At 47.1% G+C, this 19499-nt stretch overlaps 1 protein-coding gene across 1 annotated transcript; it reads right to left on the reverse strand.

Annotated features, from left to right (window-relative positions):
* Window positions 1-3972: 3972 nt before the first annotated feature.
* Window positions 3973-19415, reverse strand: GSDMB (gasdermin B). Its single transcript, XM_009190516.4, is given in 10 exon segments — window positions 3973-4336; window positions 4798-4868; window positions 5225-5363; window positions 5489-5649; window positions 6330-6354; window positions 8293-8388; window positions 9103-9271; window positions 11983-12154; window positions 16372-16446; window positions 16449-19415. Coding segments are annotated over 10 exon segments (1218 nt in total). The 5' UTR covers window positions 16606-19415; the 3' UTR covers window positions 3973-4183.
* Window positions 19416-19499: the final 84 nt, after the last annotated feature.

The raw sequence follows: 19499 nt of genomic DNA on the forward strand, positions 1-19499 counted from the left end.
TAGATCTTCTGTACAATGTCAAATAGACAGTGATAGTGAATATCCTTGTCTTATTTCTGATTTCAGAGAGAAAGCTTATAACACTTTACTATTAAATATGATATTTACTATATATATTTTGTACATACTCTTATCAGATTAAAGAAATTTCATCCTATTCCTAGTTTTCTTTTTTCTTTTTTTTTTTCGAGACGGAGTCTGGCTCTGTCCCCTAGGCTGGAGTGCAATGGCATGATCTTGGCTCGCTGCAACCTCCACCTCCCGGGTTCAAACAATTCCCCCACCTCAGCCTCCCAAGTAGCTGGGATTACACGAACCTGCCACCAAGACCGGCTAATTTTTGTATTTTTGTAGAGATGGGGTTTCACCATGTTGGCCGGGCTGATCTTGAACCCCTGATGTCAAGTGATCCGCCCATCTCGGCCTCCCAAAGTGCTGGGATTACAGGTGTGAGCCACTGCACCTGGCCCTGTTCCTAGTTTTCTAGGAATTTTAATCATGAATGGATATTGAATTTTGTCAGACGCATTTTTGTCTTTATTGAAATGATCCTGTCATTTTTCTTCTTAAATTGTTAGTGTGATAAATTACATTAATTTTTCAATGTTAAACCAACCTTGAAATCCCAGATAAATCCAGTTTATATTATTCTGTTTCTAAGGTGATTTGGTTTGCTGATTTGTTTTGCTGTTTTTTCATCTAAGCTCATAAATGAGACTGGTCTGCATCTTCCTTTCTCTTATTGTTCTTAAGTTTTGCTAGTGTTATGGATGAATTGGAAAATGTCTCTGAAAAAGTTTGTGTGAAATTAGAATTACTTATTCTTAAATACTTAATTGTATAACTGAAGAAACCATCTGGGCTTGGAATTTTCTTTGTGGGAATATTTTGTTTGTTTTTGAGAAAGAGTCTCACTCTGTCGCCCAGGCTGGAGTGCAGTGTCATGATCTTGGCTCACTGCAACCTCTGTCTCCCAGATTCAAGCAATTCTCATGTCCCAGCCTCCTAAGTAGCTGGGATTACAGGCATACGCCATCATGCCCAGTTAATTTTTGCATTTTTGTAGACACGTGCCTCACCATGTTGCCCAGATTGGTCTCGAATTCCTGACCTCAAGTGATCCACCCACCTCAGTCTCCCAAAGTGCTAGGATTACAGGTGTGAGTCACCATGCTTGGCCAATATTTTGTTCTTGATAGAGTATTCTTTGTTCTTAGAGGATTATTCATGTTTTCTATTTTTTTCCTGGGTCAATTTTGGGAAATTTTATTTTTTTAGGATAACACCCATTTCACCTAAAATTTCAAATTTATTGGCATAAAGTCATTTCTAATATCCTCTTGTCTTTTAAATGCCTGTAGCATCTTTAGAACTGTTCCCTTTTCACTCCTAAAACTGATGATATTTGCTCCCTCTCTCTTTTTATCACTCTTGTCAAGCTGGGCGCAGTGGCTCACACCTGTAATCCCAGCACTTTGGGAGGCCGAGGTGGGCGGATTACCTGAAGTCAGGAGTTCAAGACCAGCCTGGCCAACATGGCGAAACTCTGTCTCTACTAAAAAATACAAAAATTAACCAGGCGTGGTGGTGTGCACCTGTAGTCCCAGCTACTCAAGAGGCTGAGGCAAGAGAATTGTTTGAACCCAGGCAGTGAAGGTTGCAGTAAGCCAAGATTGCACCACTGCACTCCAGCCTGGGAGACAGAGTGAGACTCCATCTCAAAAACAAAATAAATAAATAAATAAATAAATAAATACATAAATTAAATATTACTCTTGTCAGAGATTTGTGAGTCATTTCAAAGGTCCAATGTCTGTCTTTATTGATCCTCTTAATGTTTTTGTTTCTTATCAATTTGTGTGCTTTTTCTTCTCTTTTTCCTGGATATATTTTGCTGGGGCTTTTTTGGAGGGGAAAGAAGGGGCTTGTTGTTGGGTTTGTTTTGGAGTTTTCTTGGTAGCTTTTTGACATGAATACTTAGCTCTTCGATTTTTTTAGCTTTTTTTTTTTTTTTTTTTTGCTAACACAAACAATTAAGGTGATACATATATTTTCTCTTAAAAAAAGTCTTCAGCTTAATTCCACAAGTTTGATATGTATATTTTTACTATCATTAAGCAGAAAAAAAAATCTTAGAACTTCCATTAGGATTTCTCCCTTGATTTTTGAGTTACTTGAAAGTATGTGCCTTAAGCCGGCATAGTGGCTTACTCCCATAATTCCAACACTTCGGGAGGCTGAGGAGGGAGGATCAGTTGAGCCTGAGAGTTCAACACCAGCCCTGGCAACATAGTAAGGCCCTGGCAACATGGTGAGACCCCATCTCTACAAAAAATAAAAAATTAGATGGGGCATGGTGGTGCGTACTTATGGTCCCAGCTACTCAGGGGGCTGAGGTGGGAGGATCACTTGAGCCCAGGAGGTAGAGGCTGTAGTGAGCCATGATTGCACCTCTGCACTCTAGCCTGGGCAACAGAGCAATACCACATCTCTCAAAAGGAAAACGTATGTGCCTTAGCCAACCAAGCACAGTGACTTACCCCTGTAATCCCAACACTTTGGGAGGCCAAAGCAGGAGGATCGCTTGAACCCAGAAATTCAAGACCGGCCTGGGCAACACAGGGAGACGCCACCTCTACAAAAAAAATTTTTAAAATTAGCCAGGCATGGTGGTGCACACCTGTAGTCCCAGCTACTCAAGAGGCTGAGGAGGGAGCCTGGGAAGTGGAGGCTGTAGTAAGCTGTGATTGCTCCACTGCACTCCAACCTGGGTGACACAGCATGACCATGTCTCAAATATATATATTTGTGGAAGATTACTTCCTCCAGAGATAATTTGTGTTTGGTTCTGACAGGCATCTGGGGGTCCATTCAATCCAAGACCCCCAAAAACCAAGTTCACAATTTGAGATTATCCGGAATTCTCAGAGGATACAAATAGAGGCTAAGTTCTGAGAAAAGACTGGGCTGTGGTTTTCACAGAATTTTTTTTCCTTTCCTTTTGCTAACCTTTTCCTCACTCAGTATCAAGAAAGTCTTCCCCGCAGTCCCCTGGGGGTGCAGTAAGAACAGTAAGTTTACTGCTAATTCACCCTAACCCTTACAGTGTAGCCGTTTGAGATTAGTCTAATACGGTAGGGAAGGTTTCCTTTTACTAGACTCCCAAACGTGGATAGGCCCTTGGCCTTGGCTTCTGGAGCCATCAGTCCAGGAGGCTAGCCAAACCCAAACTTACTTTGCCTGGATTTGCCAATTATCAATCCCCCTCACCTGGGGCAAAATTACTTTAATGTTCTGATATTTCACTTACCTCTCTGGGTCTCTACAAAGAAACGGTAGGCCACAGAGTAACTTCACCTGCTCATTTATATTTGGGAAATGTTTGAATGGTTTATAACAAGCATATATTTCTTTAACTTTTAATTACAGTTTCTTTAAAAATATCAAATAGAACTAAAAGGCTGGCCAAGTGCGGTGGCTCACAGCTGTAATCCCACCACTTTGGGAGGCCAATGGGGGCGGATCACTGGAGCTCAGGAGTTCGAGACCAGCCTGGCCAACAAGGGTGAAACACCATCTCTACTAAAAATACAAAAATTAGCCGGGCATGGTGGCGGGCACCTGTAATCCCAGCTATTCTGGAGACTGAGGCAGAAGAATCGCTTGAACCCAGGAGGCAGAGGTTGTAGTGAGCCGAGATCACGCCATTGTACTCCAGCCTGGGCAACAAGAGCAAAACTCTGTCTCAAAAATAATAAATAAATAAATAAATAGAAGGCTGATGATAAAAACAGCAATCTCCTGTCTACTCCCAGTCCTACACCTCCCAGCCTGCACTCCTTTCATTGCTTTCTAGCTTCCAAAGATGTGTTAAAGTTTCTTATCTGCTGCTGCATTCTTTTCATCCTTGTAGGTTTATACAAAGCTTTTCTATTGCTTTACTGTCATTTAGTGAGGCTTCAAGAGACAAAATTAACATGCACAACCTGCCACTTTTAATTAGAAGCATAAAATCCAGGCTGATTTTGGACGTTAACACGGAGTGAATGGGATACATCAAAGAATGGTTGGCTGCTTGTTTTAAAGAGGTCCCACTGGTAACAGGATGGTAGTGACGATGGCGGTGAGGACAGACCGGTGAAGGGAGAACCCAGAGGCTTGTGGGGAGAAAGGGTTTTTGTGATTAGGAAGAGACGGAGGTAGGCCCCTCAGCCAGCTCCAGCAGGATCGAGACAACAACATACAGCGCACAGGGAATTCGTGCCTCAGCGTCACAGTCCATGGCATGAGGACTGCTGGCCAGCTCATCCCAGTTCTGCTCCATGATAGGTTTCACCTGCAAGGAAACCCACCAGATTGTAAAAGCTAGGAATAATGATATACCAGAAATGGCAAATATTTGGCCACACTCCTTACTGCTGAGCCGACAGGCAGACGTAATAATCCATCATGGCACTCTTTCCTGCAGAGCCCGGGGAGCTTCATACTCTCTCAACATAGTGGCAGGCTCTGCTAGTCAATCTGCACTGGAACTCAAGATCACACCAGCTGCTATCCTGAGACTAACCAATTTACACCCCTCTCTTGCCCATAGATAAACAACAGAGCCTAAAGAACCCATTACAAATTGTCCTGGCAACTCTGTGTCCAGGGAATTGTTACAAACCAGCTGCATGGATGTGAGCTGGCAGAAAACCATGGAATAAGAAGGGGCTGTACCCTGGGACTTCTGGGTCCCTTGAGCATATGGGCATTCCCTTCCACTATGACCCTGGCCCTCAGCCCAGGCTGTCTCACCTGGTCCTTCAACAGAGGAAGGGTCCCCTTCTCCAGGGCCTCAGCCACAAGATGCTGCTCCTCAGATAGCTCTGGGGGTAAAGAAAGAGAGTGGTTGGCAAAAAGGAGAGATACATGGTGGGACAGGGCCTCAGTGGCTGATCACACCCAGAACATGCATCATCAAAAGGTTCCAGAGAGCCCCTGGGAGTGCTAGATGAGAGTTGCTCCAAACGGGCCTCTGCTGCGACTCCTGCTTCCCTCTCGACCTGCAGGAGGTCATAGACGAGGAACCAGCCTCTCAATGCCTGGCCTGAGGGACATGAAGGGGTACCCCCCTGTGAACTGTGAAGAGCAACGTGCAGCCCCTCCTCCCAAGATGTGACTTCCCACAGGCCTCTCTGCTCACACTTCCTCCACCCCAGCCTACAGCGAGACCCTTCCTCACCTAGCAAGGCATCCAGGAAGTCCAGAATGGCCTCTGTGCGCGCTCCTACCAAGATCCCAGCAGCATTAAAAAGGCTGCTTAGGAGAGGATTGACTGGGTCCTCCATCTGCAGCTCCCCGAAAATCAGGACCTCAGATATCTAGGGCCAGGAGTTGTGGGAGATGAGCACCAGTCTCACCAGAGCAGACCATCCTCACTGTGCCAACTGCCCTCCCCTCTGGCTCCTCTCTCTCTCTGCCCCAGTGCTTTCTTAGGGGCTCTTACTTTTTGCTCTAGATCCTGCCAAAGCTCCTCCCTGCCGAGGCACTTAGTGAGGAAGTTTAGCACATCTTTCCTCTTGTCCTCCATCAGTTCCTGGAGGACACTTTCCATGTTCTCCAACTTCTCCTTCATGTTTCTGGAATCCTCCGAACCCAAAGACTTTCCTGTAGAGGCAGCAGTTGAGAACCTGGGCCACCCAGCCCAAAAGGCTTTACTTCTGAGGCTCTGTTATTTGTCTGCCTGTCTTCTGGAGACCACCTCTTTGTATCTTCCCTTCTTCCAATCTTTCCGTGTTAAAATTAAGCATCCTTCTTCCGAGATACCTACCATCATTGCCTCCCACTGACCCCACTTCCATCTTCCATCTCCCCAGCTCACCCCCAGTCTAGTCCCAATCCCAAATTCTTCTCCACCTCCCGGAAAAAACAAAAACTTCGTTATTTGGTCCTTGCCATTCAAAGTGCAGTCCTCAGGCCACACTGGAAGTAATTAGGATTTGGAGAAAGTTAAAGCAGTGGTTCTCAACCTTGACTGCATGAGAATCACCTGAGGAGTTACTCCGAATCCTGAGGTCCAGGCCATACCCCCACAATTAAGTCAGAGTTTCTGGAGATGGGACTCAGTCGCCACTAGTTTTAAAGTTCCCCCGTGTGATTTCAGGGTATAACCAATGAGAACCACTGCGTTTAGAGGAGACAGACTCAGCCTCCAGACTAAAGTTGAAACCTGCTAGGCAGTGCCCCTCCTTCATACCTACTCAGCTGACCCCACCTGAGCAGCAGTCTTGAGCCACTCAGGGTGGGTTGGTGCAGCCACCCTGAACACACTTGGCTATCACCCTTACCTAAACAGGATGAAGCACCATCCTTCTCTGCAGAGAGAGGAAGAGTTATTTCAGAATCTTTAGATCACCTCCAGTCCCCTGCAGACTTCTCTTCCCAGTGATGGAAGTTTTCACGCTTGCAATCTGAGCCCTCACGGGTGACGGGTGGTACCAGGGAGCCTGCATCCTCATCAGTGTGTGTCAATGGGAAAGCACTGTATTTGCAGACCCCTCCCATATCCTCAAAAACAGGCAGTCATAGGACCGTGCCTAGATGACTGAGGAAGAAGCTAAGGCCCAGAAAGGGGGCAGCATACACTCAGTCGCTCTGCAAATTTGGGTCAGACTTTTCTATCCCTTTCCAACCTCTCTTAGGCAGTACAACCCTGCTGGCATCAAGGGGAAAACCTAGAAATTCCAGAGGAAGCCACACAATTCAGAATCACAGGGACCTTCTAGTCTTACTCCTTTATTTCAAAGTCAGGAAAGGGCAGGCACGGTGGCTCACGCATGTAATCCCAGCACTTTGGGAGGCCGCAGTGGGTGGATCACTTGAGGTCAGGAGTTTGAGATCAGCCTGGCCAACATATAGTGAAACACTGTCTTTATTAAAAATAAAAATAAAATTTAAAAAAAAACTTAGCTGGGCATGGTGGTGGGCACCTGTAATCCCAGCTACTTGGGAGGCTGAGGCAGGAGAATTGCTTGAACCCAGGAGGTAGAGGTTGCAGTGAGCCGAGATCACACCACTGCACTCTAGCCTGGGTGACAGAGCAAGACTCTGTCTCAAAAAATTAAATTAAACTAAAATAAAGTCAGGAAAACTGTGACTTGAGAGGCTGTAGAGCTAGTGAGTGGCAGGGTGGGACTAGACCCTGAGACTGCCTGACTCCAGTCCAGGACCCTTTTCACAGCCAGTGCTGTCATGCTGGAACTGGCCAAGTCATTTAATTGTGCTTCCTAGGCCAAAAAGCCTTCAGGGAGGGCTGTAAGCTCAGGATCCAGCTGACTGCCAGCACAAAGTTGTCCTAGGAGCAGCCTGGAAACCCTAGTCCAACGTACAATCCAGACTCTTCTCCAACAGGCTAATTTTTCTCCTGCGTTTGCCATGGTTCCCACCTGTGGGTGCATCCTACCACATCCTTGGACCTAACCACTTCATAATTTCATTTTTAAAAATAGTGTTCTTGCCCATTCTGAAATGACGAACAGGAAGCCCAGCAGCTCACTCACCTTCTGGAAAGGATTTTGTTTTGTCCCTCAAACAAATATCGAAACAAGCACCAAAAAGGGAGGGAAAAAACAAGTTATTGGAGAGACCAGTTCTCACTCTGTAAGTTCCCTTTCTCCAGTCCCTCTCAATCCCCACACCAGCCTCCAATAAAAAAAAAAAAAAAAAAAGACAACTGTTTTTTTTTTTTTTTTTTTTTTTTGAGATAGAGTTTTGCTCTTGTTGCCTAGGCTGAAGTGCAATGGTGAGATCACGGCTCACTGCAACCTCTGCCTCCCAGGTTCAAGCAATTCTCCTGCCTCAGCCTCCCAAGTAGCTGGGATTACAGGCACACGCCACCACACCTGGCTAATATTTATATATTTCATAGAGACAGGGTTTCACCACTTTGGCCAGGTTGGTCTCAAACTCCTGACCTCAGGTGATCCGCCCACCTTGGCCTCCCAAAGTGCTGGGATTACAGGCGTGAGCCACCACACCCAGCCAAAAAAGACAATTATTCTCTTTAGAGACTGGGAGAGGAGTTAACGACTCTTATGTCATGTTCAGGCAAACCCTGAGTCAGCGGGTCCAGGTCCCCAGGCCACAGCATGGAGCCTCAGTCCTTCCTAGTGCTGAATCCACCCTTTTCCCTGGACCCCTCCACAACCTCCAAGCTCACCAGCCACCCACCCTAGGCTGACAGAGTCTGGTTGAATCCCACCCCCCACCTCACTGGTGTGTTTAGGTCTCCCCATCCTGTTCCCCATCAGCCTTTGCTTATTCATCGTCTCCTTTGTTGGGGAAGACAAGCTGCTTTACTCGATAGCTCAGGACCCGATTTGGGAGGATGGTCACTTCCCTTTGGCCCTAGGAAAAAGGAGCTCACATTGACAGATCCCCAGGTGCATTATCTTGCCTGATTTCCCAAACAACCCTGTGAGGCAGTCATTTGTATCCCCATTTTATAGACGAGAAAACTGAGGCTCTGAGGGGTCAGCAGGTGAGTCCGTCTCACAGCTAAAAACAGTGGCAGAGCTGAAATTTGAACCCACGTCTGATGCCAAAACTCATCCTGTTGCCACTGTTCATTCAACAAATGTTTACTGAGGAGTTGCTTTGTTCTAGGCACCATGGCTCCTGTCCTCCTGCCTCCTAGAAAGGAGACAGACAAACAAGCAAAAATACACTTGTGTAATGATGAACCATGGGAAATGTACAACGAAAATGAAGGCTGGGCGCAGGGCTCACACCTGTAATCCCAGCACTTTGGGAGGCCGAGGTGGGTGGATTGCTTGAGCCCAGGAGTTTGAGACAGCCTGGACAACATAGCAAGACCTCATGTCTATTTAAAAAAAAAAAAAAAAAAAAAAGAAAGAAAATGAAAATGAAAAGAGGGCATCGCTAGAGAGTAACAAGGGAGGGACTGGGCAATGCCACCCACCCTTTCTTGGGGCAATGTGGCCAAGAGCAGCAGGGCTGCTAGGAGAGGAGTGAAGGAAGAGTCTAGGGCTGGCATTGCCTTGACCTGCGGTGCGTGGGCCAACGCTGACCTTCACAGTTCCTGCCTCCCAGGATCCTAACCTTGTGTTCATAGCTGAGATGACTCTGAAAAATCTCGTTTCCAAATTTATATTGCCGGTCGCTTTTCAGGGTTTCTTTCTTTACCATCTCCAGAGTTTCTGTCACCAGACACAGGTTTTCTCTCCTATTAATTGATCGGAATGAAAAGGGTAGTTCCCTCTTCAGCTTCCTGGACACAGTAGAGAGAGATCAGAGTTGAGGATCTCAGGGTCTTACCACCCACTGACTCTTCTCCCTCTCCGTGAGCCAGCTCCCATTTAAGATTAATCGCTTCTGAGACTGGAAAACCAAGGAACACAGCACCCCATCGCAGTTCACTTTACCCACCTTGGGGTGGAGGTAGGGGTGGGGTACAAAGTAGGGCGAGAGGCCGGGTATGGTGGCTCTCGCCTGTAATCCCAGCATTTTGGGAGGCTGAGGTGAGTGGATCACCAGGCACACATCTGTAATCCCAGCTACTCAGGAGGCTGAGACAGGAGAATCACTTGAACCCGGGAGGCAGAGGTTGCAACGAGCCAAGGCTGCACCATTGCACTGCAGGCTGGGCAACAAAGAAAGACTCCATCTCAAAATAAATAAGTAAATAAATAAATACAAACAAAGTGGGGCAAGAATTCACTAGCATTTATGGAGGATTACAATGTGCCAGCTGTGAGACACACTTTTCCACTTAACCTTCACAATCCTGTGACGGTAGGCAGAATCACATCCACTTTCCACGTAAAGATACTGAGGCTTAGTGACAGGTTGTGAATGGTCCAAGGCCACACAGGTAGTAAGTGTAGAGCTGGGATTCAAACCCTGGTCAGTGTAAATCCAAAGGGAGTGCCCTTCCCATGACACTGAGATAGGCATCTGTGAAGCCCAAGACACCCTCTTCTCTGACGAGGGACTCCAGTTCCTTGCACCAGTCCCTGGAGCCAGCTGCACCACCTGCCCTTAGGCTCATGAAGCATCTGATTCCATTCCCGCTGGAGGAAACTCATGTTATGACCTAAAATGTCTGATGGAGTTTCTATTTGCAATCAAAAGGCCCTCAAGGAAGACATGGGTCCCTGCCTCCAATGACCTTCCCCTACCTATCCAGTGCCCCGACCCCACATATAGATACCAATACCCTCACCTGACAAACAAGCATTCTATAGTAGAAAACACTGAGGCCGGGCGCAGTGGCTCAAGCCTGTAATCCCAGCACTTTGGGAGGCCGAGACGGGCGGATCACGAGGTCAGGAGATCGAGAGCATCCTGGCTAACACGGTGAAACCCCGTCTCTACTAAAAAAATACAAAAAACTAGCCGGGTGAGGTGGTGGGCGCCTGTAGTCCCAGCTACTCGGGAGGCTGAGGCAGGAAAATGGCGTAAACCCGGGAGGCGGAGCTTGCAGTGAGCTGAGATCCGGCCACTGCACTCCAGCCTGGGCGACACAGTGAGACTCCGTCTCAAAAAAAAAAAAAAAAGAAAAGAAAAGAAAACACTGAGCTCTCTCAGAAAAATTCCGAGGGCCCTCCCTACTGTGGTAGGGAGGGGTAATTCAAAGGACCAGTAAAGTTTTATTGTAAGCCTTTGTTTTTAATTTATTAATAAAAAAAGAGGGGGCCTGGGCGGAGTGGCTCACACCTGTAATCCCAGCACTTTGGGAGGCCAAGGCAGGTGGATCACCTGAGGTCAGGAGCTCGAGACCAGCCTGGCCAACATGGTGAATGAAACCCTGTCCCTACTAAAAATACAAAAATTAGCCAGGCATGGTGGCGGACACCTGTAGTCCCAGCTCCTCGGGAGGTTGAGGCAGAAGAATCTCTTGAATCCAGGAGGCAAAGGTTGCAGTGAGCCAAAAATGGGCCATTGCACTCCAGCCTGGGCAACAAAAGTGAAACTCCATCTCAAAAAAAAAAAAAAAGGAAAGGAAAGGAAAAGGAAAAAGGCACCTGCTCCCACTCCATTCAAGGAGAGCAAGGCCAGGAAAACTGCGGGGCACCTTCCCCTGAGCTACTCCTCAATCTCCAACAATCCCAGCTGAGGAAAACAACCACAGAACTATTGTTGAGGGCATGGCTACTAATGTCCTCTTGAATTGGAAGCACCTGCCCACCAGCTACCAGCACCTCTGTGGCATTTGATTGGTGCCACCCTGCTGGGGTGGGGTGGCTGCACTCCATGCAGGAAATGTCCTCCAAGGGGTGCTTTGCTTTCATTGTACTTCACTTCAGCTCTCTTTCACTCAGTACCTACTATGTGCTTGGAGTCAATACAGAAAGGTTAGTAAAGTCAGTCCCTTGTCACAAGTTGCTTCCAGTCCAGTGGGAAAGACGAACATGGAAGCCACTGGCTTGCCCACAAGGCAGAGGCAAACAAGCACAAAATACTGATGTGGGCAGCTCAGTGCAGGAGAGCAGAGGAGAGCAAAGGAGAGTGCCTCTTAAACCACCAGGTTTGGAGGCGGAGGTTGCAGTGAGCCAAGATCGCGCCATTGTACTCTAGCCTGGTCGACAGAGCGAGACTCCGTCTCAAAAAAAAAAAAAAAAAAAAACACCAGGTTTGTCCAAGTCAGAGGAATTAACCATCCTGGGGAACAGCAGGGATGTGAGTGAACTGGGGGCATCAGAAGGCTTCCTGGAGGCTGCTCCTGAGTAAATGAGAAGGTTTTCTGGAGGCAGAGAAGAGGAAGGCATGCTTGTGTAAAGGGCAGGCTGGAGTAATCCTGGAAGTAGAGAGTGAGAGGCTGCCCTAGAGAGCCAGTCCCCTACAAAGCTAATGAAAAGCAGGGAAAATAAAAATAAAAATAAATAAATAAGTAAAAGAGCAGGTCCGCCACCCTTGAATCCCTTGGTGCCCGAGATGGGCTTCTTCCCCTCCTTCCCTGCTGCCCAACTCCAACCTCACCTGTTCTCAAGGGTATCCAGATACTGCTGGGATATCCAGTTCTCAGATATCTCGATTTTCTGATCGTGGGAGCCCTAGAAGCTGCCTGAAATTGTTATTTTTTTGGGCAATTTCACTATCAACTTTCCCTTTGAGTCTACATTATCCAGAATTTGAAACTCAGCCTTTTGACCTGGAAAGAGAATGGTAAAGGTCACTCTGGAGCGGACCCCCAAAAGATCTCTCTCCAAAAAACCCTCCTTGGGGCAGCCCCATCCTGGGCTCCATGCCACCATCCCCCTCCCTTCTGAGGGAGCGCTCCAGCTGCGGCTGTCCAGGAAATGCTGTTCTCACCAGAAGCTCAGTTACCTGGGGTCACAGGATCCCAGAATGGAGCCCACTCCTCCACCTTCTTACCACACGACCTTGGGTAAGTCGCTTAACCTCTTTGTTTCTTCATCTACAGTAGGAGAATATTACTAATGTTTATTTCCTATATTTAGGGAAATTAAGGCCAGGCGCAGTGGCTCACGCCTGTAAACCCAGAACTTTGAGAGGCTGTGGCAGGCAGATCACTTGAGGTCAGGAGTTTGAGACTAACCTGGCTGATATGGTGAAACCCCGTCTCTACTAAAAAATACAAAAATTAGGGCCAGGCGCGGTGGCTCATGCCTGTAATCCTAGCACTTTGAGGTCAAGAGTTCAAGACCAACCTGGCCAACATGGTGACACTCCAACTCTACCAAATTAGTCAGGGGTGGTGGCACGTGCCTGTAATTCTAGCTACTTGGGAGGCCGAGGCAGGAGAATCGCTTGAACCTGGGAGGCGGAGGCGAAGGTTGCGGTGAGCCAAGATCAAGTCACTGCACTCCAGCCTGGGCGACAGCCAGACTCCATCTCAAAAAAAAAAAAAAAAAAAAAAAAGCAGTTATGTTGCTGTTGTTTGTATGAACCACACAAGTATAAAGTGAGGCAACCCTGGAAAGTCACCCACATGCATGGACTCTGCCCTGATTGATCAGGCACTAATAAGGGCCTTGGTTCTGAGTCAGTTGCCGCCCCAGGGTTCGTGGATGATATGTGGGCATGCTGAAGGGGCTGCGTGCCTTTGTCTCCAACCTCCCAGATGGGAACTTACAGGGGAGGAAGAGCTCCCATTGCTAGGTTTTGGAGGCAGGACTGGATTTCCAAAGACAAATCAATCCATTTTGGAACTGGTGACAGAATTGGAAACAGTGCCTGAAATCACTATTTGTGTGTACACGAGACACAAATGTCTTAGGGACCATTTGCGTCTTGAGCAGTGTAAAAGAAAAGAAAAATATCAGAGAGAAGAAGAAAAAGAAAAACGATGTGCACAAAGAGTACTATATGAAGAAGAGGAAAAAGAGTAACTTCTGGTAGAGAAACCTGACAAACATTACCTCAGCCAGGTGATCAAGGTCAACATCAACAGTGATAGGTCATGTTGATAGTATATACCCCTGATGTGATGTAATAGGAATGGTACTTTACCTCTGTGGTCTTCCTCCCTGAGACCCAGAACCCAGTCTAACCATGAAAAAAACATCAAATTCCAACAGAGGGACATTCTACACTATCCCTGACCAGTACTGCTCAAAACTGCCAAGATTATCCCAAACAGGCAAAGTCTGAGAAACTGTCACAGCCAAGAGGAGCCTAAGGAGACAAGACAACTAAATGTAATGTGGGATCCTGGATGGGATTCTGCAATAGAAAAAGGACACTAGGTCAAAACTAAGATAACATGGGCTGGGTGCGGTGGCTCATGCCTATAATCCCAGCACTTTGGGAGGCCAAGGCGGGCGGATCACCTGAGGTCAGGAGTTCAAGACCAGCCTGGCCACATGGCGAAACGCTGTCTCTACTAAAAATACAAAAAATTAGCCGGGTGTGGTGGCGTGCACCTGTAATCCCAGCTACTCAGGAGGCTGAGGCAGAAGAACCACTTGAACCTAGAGGCAGAGGTTGCAGTGAGCCGAGATTGTGCCACTGCACTGCAGCCTAGGCAACAGAGCGACACTCCATCTCAAAAAAAAAAAAAAAAGTTAATATGAATAAAGTATGGACTTTAATAACAAACAAAAAATCCTATGGACTTTAGTAACAAACAAAAAATTCTATGCACACTTTTTTTTCTTTTTGAGACGGAGTCTCTTGCTTTGTCGCCAGGCTGGAGTGCAGTGGCATAATCATGGCTCACTGCAACCTCCACCTCCCAGGTTCAAGCAATTCTCCTGCCTCAGCCTCCCGAGTAGCTGGAATTACAGGCATGCGACACCACACCCAGCTAATTTTTGTATTTTTAGTAAAGACAGGGTTTTGCCATGTTGGCCAGGCTGGTCTCAAACTCCTGACATCAAGTGATCTGCCCACCTTGACCTCCCAAAGTGCTGGGATTACAGGCATGTGCCATTGCGCCCAGCTAATTTTTGTATTTTTAGCAGAGACAGGGTTTCGCCATGTTGGCCAGGCTGGACTTGAACTCCTGACCTCAAGTGATCCACCCGCCTCGGTCTCCCACAGTGCTGGAATTACAGGCGTGAGCCACGTGCCCAGCCCTATGCACACTTTAACTGCACCATCAGCATTACATAGTTACAAAATAACCCATTTAAATAGGGAGCAGACCAAGCTAAAAAATCAATTCAAATTACCAATTCCCATTATTGTAAGGATTTTCTTTTTTAAGTTTGGTTTCATCTCTGCCTCCGAATTTTGTATGCACACAGATGAGCTTTTCCTTAAAGGAAGTTGACTGACTTAGTCAATTTTTTTTTTCCAGACTTACACTTTGCCCTGTCCCTGAGGAGTAATTATTGTGGCAAAACATCCTAGTTCTGGGTTAGAGTATTTTTCCATTTTCAGTGAATTGATCATTTGGCAAACTGATTTTTTTTTTTTTTTTTGAGAGCTGGCTTTTAGCAAATTGGCTCTTGGCAGTTTACTTTTCAGAGCATTGACTCAGTCTTTGAAAAATGCGAATCTGAAATTTCTCCAAAAGTCCCTTGCTTGCTTAACGAAACTCCACTTGTGGAAAGGCCCACCACCTCCAAGTAATCTGGGTACCGCTCTCGGTCACTTAAAGCACTTCCTGGCACATTGTAATACTCTAAAACTGCTCAGGGCTGTTAGAGCTCTTTTCCATCTTTTGGCATGAGACCTCATAAAAAGAAACAGACTGTATCAGAGAGGTCTGAGCTATGAACTCCTTGCCATTTTTCATATTATGAAATATTTTTTCACACTGCGAAATATAATGAACTCCTCACCATATTCCAGCGTGGGCTCCAAGTGACAGTTTGAAACTTAAACCCAGGGGCTTCTGAAACCCAAGTACCCCAGGAATAACTGAGATCAGAGGCAGGAGGATGGAATAATTGACTCTTCCATAAATTCCCCCAATATCTTAGGGATTTCTGCTCATCAGCAACTCCCCTTTCAGTCTTGACAGCCAGGGAACATGAAAGGATAGTAAGAATCACCACCATGACCACCAGATGATGGGAGCTAACTTTTATTAAGTGCTCCTTTTGTGGCAGACTGTGATAAATGATTCACATAATTTGTTCTAATTTGATTCTTTTTTTTTTTTTTTTTTGAGACAGAGTCTTGCTCTGTCGCCCAGGCTGGAGTGCAGTGGCACGATCTCGGTTCACTGCAACCTGAGCCTTCTGAGTTCAAGCGATTCTCCTGCCTCAGCCTCCTGAGTAGCTGGGACTACAGGCACGTGCCACCATGCCTGGCTAATTTTTTATATATATTTTTTAGTAGAAACGGGGTTTCACCGTGTTAGACAGGATGGTCTTGATCTTCTGACCTCATGATCCGCCCACCTCGGCCTCCCAAAGTGCTGGGATTACAGGAGTGAGCCACCGTGCCCGGCCCTCATTTGATTCTTACAACAGTCCTCTAGAGTTGACACATGAGGAAACTGAAACTTACAGCAATACAACAACTTGTCCAAAGGTCACCCACCTGATAAGAGGCAGAGCCAGGCTTTGAAACCAGGTGCTTCCAGCCCTAAAGCCTGCATCCTTTCTTAACCAGTAAGCAAACTGCCCTCACTTACTTATCCACTTCAATGATAAACACACGAGAAGAGCTCTGCTAAATTAAAAGCAGATTGTTTTACAAGGGAAAAATGGGAAAGAAAGACCATTTAGGAATGGTTTCCAATGGAAATAAATCTCCACTTCTCCCACTCTCCTCCCACCATGCAGCTCTTCCGTGCATTTCTTAAATTAAGGTGTGTGGATGTGTACAAACAAATTCCACAGTTTCGTTGATTGGTTGATTTGGTTGATAACAATGGTGAATTGAGAAAGAGATGGAATACAAATGGTCAAGGCCTCCTGGCTGGCCACCTGTCATCTACTTTATACTGACCTTGGAGCCCAGAATCCAGTTCATCTAACCGCTTGTCCCCATCTGTGTCCAGAATGTCCATCAGGGTGAGGCCATCGTGTAGTGCCGGCATCCAAAGACAGTTCTCTTCTCCTCCACCAGATGGAAGCAGTGGGATCTATCAGCATCAATGAGGCTTCTAACAGCAATCATATCCCCTCCAGCATCCATCTCCTTAACTACAATTCTTGTGATTTCCTCAAATATGCTGAACATTGCACCTGGACTGACTCGGAAATAGAAGCCAATTTCAGTTTTTGGAAGGAGGGTATTGGTTCAAGTATTTAAATCTTCCACATTTGGCAGCCTGAGGTGTCAGGCCTCTGAGCCCAAGCTAAGCCATCATATTCCCTGTGACCTGCACATATACATCCAGACGGCCTGAAGCAACTGTGTTGTAGCCAAGAGAGTTGTAGAGAAATGCCACGCTACGAGACTCATTCAGGAGTCCTTTATTGCCGGCGACCGAGAGACGGCTAGCACTCAAAATTTTCTCAGCCCCGAAGAAGGGGCTAGATTTTCTTTTATCCTTTGGTGTAGAAAGGGGAGGGGGAGCCTCACTGAAGCAATCTTACAGAAGTAAAACAGGCAAAAAAAGTTTAAAAAGACAAATGGTTACAGGAAAACAAACAGTTCCAGGTGCAGGGGCTTTAAATCTATCACAAGGTGATAGACATGAGGGCTTTGGGTACCATCAACCAGACACAAATGTGGGGGCTTAGGGTACTATCAACCAGATGAATTCCTGGGAACTGCGGATATAGCTTGCCACAGTATCTTATCAGTTAATTGCATTCTTGGATGTGCTGGGAGTCAGCTTGCACAAGTTAAGTCCTTGAGGAAGGGGGGTGGGTAAGGGGCAGCAAGTGAAAGAGCCAAAATGGAGTTTGTCTGGCTCTCTCAGCTAAGGGAGAGTCAATTCAGGTTAAAACAAGGTAGGGTATCACAACTGAAGATCCACAAAAGAAGTGAAAATAGCCTTAACTGATGACACTCCACCATTGTGATTTGTTCCTGCCCCACCCTGATATGATATAGTCTCCCCTGCCCTTAAGAAGGTACTTTGTAATATTCTCCTGCCCTTAAGAAGGTACTTTGTAATATTCTCCTGCCCTTAAGAAGGTACTTTGTAATATTCTCCTGCCCTTGAGAATGTACTTTGTAAGCCTATCCCAAGCCAGTAAGAACTGATGATAATCCCACCACCCTTTGCTGACTCCTTTTTCGGACTCAGAGCACCTGCACCCAGGCGAAATAAACAGCCTGGTTGCTCACACAAAGCCTGTTTGGTGGACTTTCTTCACACAGACACACATGACATGAGGTCAGGGAAGAACCAAAGGTTTCAGGACAACCACTACCTGGAATGATTTGCCTGCCTTACTTCTAGAAGGTGAGACAGCCATGACTCAGTAAAGAGGGCTAAACATCACAGATCCCAGATTCTCCTCTGCCCCTCATGAAACCCATCTGGAGGAAAAAAGTAGCAGCTACTGTCCCAAACAGGGAAAGTGAGACCCATTTTCTACATCTCCCTCTGCAGAGTTGCCCCCTTGTTCCAAGGGGCCTGAGGGATGGAAAGGCAGGCCCACCATGCCCCAGCCAGATTAGCGCCAACGTTGACGAACAGAGGAACCAGAGACGGATGAGGGGCACGATTGCCAGACTTCACATTACTAACCTCAACTGGTCGTTTCTTCCCTTGGCTCTGATTCTTGGGCTCCCTGCCTTGCTGTATTCTGCAAGGCAGTTGGATGGGTGCCTCCCTACCAACAATTTCCCAATGAGGTGGTGGTAAGTTGGCCTCAGAAGAAGCAAAAGCTTCCTGGGATCCACTTCCCCATCCTACCTTTGGTCACCTTCCCCTACATCCCTTCTGCCCCATCTGTGTCCAGAATGTCCATCAGGGTGAGGCCATCGTGTAGTGCCGGCATCCAAAGACAGTTCTCTTCTCCTCCACCAGATGGAAGCAGTGGGATCTTTCAGCATCAATGAGGCTTCTAACAGCAATCATATCCCCTCCAGCATCCATGTTCTGCCTGTTCCAGGCACTTATCCACTCACTGCTTCCTTCTCTGTCTCTGCCCCCATCATGGTGGTTGACTCTCAATTCACCACCACCCTGGGAATTCCAGGTGTCTGGAAAGACAGTACCCGGGAACTACAGGCCCATCTCAAGTGGTACCCACCTCCTCTCTGACCTCAGCTGTTCACCAGAAATGGAAGTTGTGAGAATCCCCACTGCAGATCTCTGCACCGTTCCTGGCCTCCGAATCTCAGGAAGCTAAAATAATGAAACTGGAAGTTGTCCAGGTGTGGAACTTCCTGGACGGGTGGGTATGGCTGGGTGCCCCACCTCCCAAGCCTTTAGATAAGCCATGTTATAACTAAGCTGGAGGCAGATAAGGTCAGAACCTCTTCTTCTTGGACCCAAGCAGTGCATAGGAGATCCTGATATGTATTCTGGGTGAGTTTGGGCCAGACAATGGTGCACACCACGGCGCCCTGGGCCATGCAATTCAGTGTGTTTGGAATAGAGAAATGGAACATGAGTAGGTATCAAGCACCAGCAGGCAATGGCTATGTCTGTGCCAGGGACATGAGGACTGTAACCCAGCAGAACCAGCTGCCCAAATGCCATGCGATGGTCAACACTGAAGACCCGGGACAATAGCAGCTAACACCTGGAGGGAACAGGGTGGGCCTGTGAGGAGCACTCAGCCTCCCTCCCCATCCGTGCTCCTGTGTACACTCTCAAGGAGATGCTGCTCTTCCTTATCTGGATGCCACCCAGCTTCTCCACCTACCTCCTTCTCCAGGGAGAGGCCTCTGGCCTCACCCGTGTCCTCTCTCAGAGATAACCACCCTGGTGAGCCCAGCCTGTCTTCTGGCCTCTGCATGCCTCAGTTCTGAAAGAACATTTGAAGGGATGACAGAGGCCAGGCATGGTGGCTCACACCTGTAATCCCAACACTTTGGGAGGCTGAGGCAGGCAGATCACTTGAGGCCAGGAGTTCAAGACCAGCCTGGCCAACATGGCGAAACCCCGTCTCTACCAAAAAAAAAAAAAAAATTAGCCAGTTGTTGTGGCACACACCTGTAATCCCAGC

The sequence above is a fragment of the Papio anubis genome, chromosome 17 (genome assembly GCF_008728515.1).
Source record: "Papio anubis isolate 15944 chromosome 17, Panubis1.0, whole genome shotgun sequence".
In the NCBI taxonomy this organism is placed as follows: Eukaryota; Metazoa; Chordata; class Mammalia; order Primates; family Cercopithecidae; genus Papio; species Papio anubis.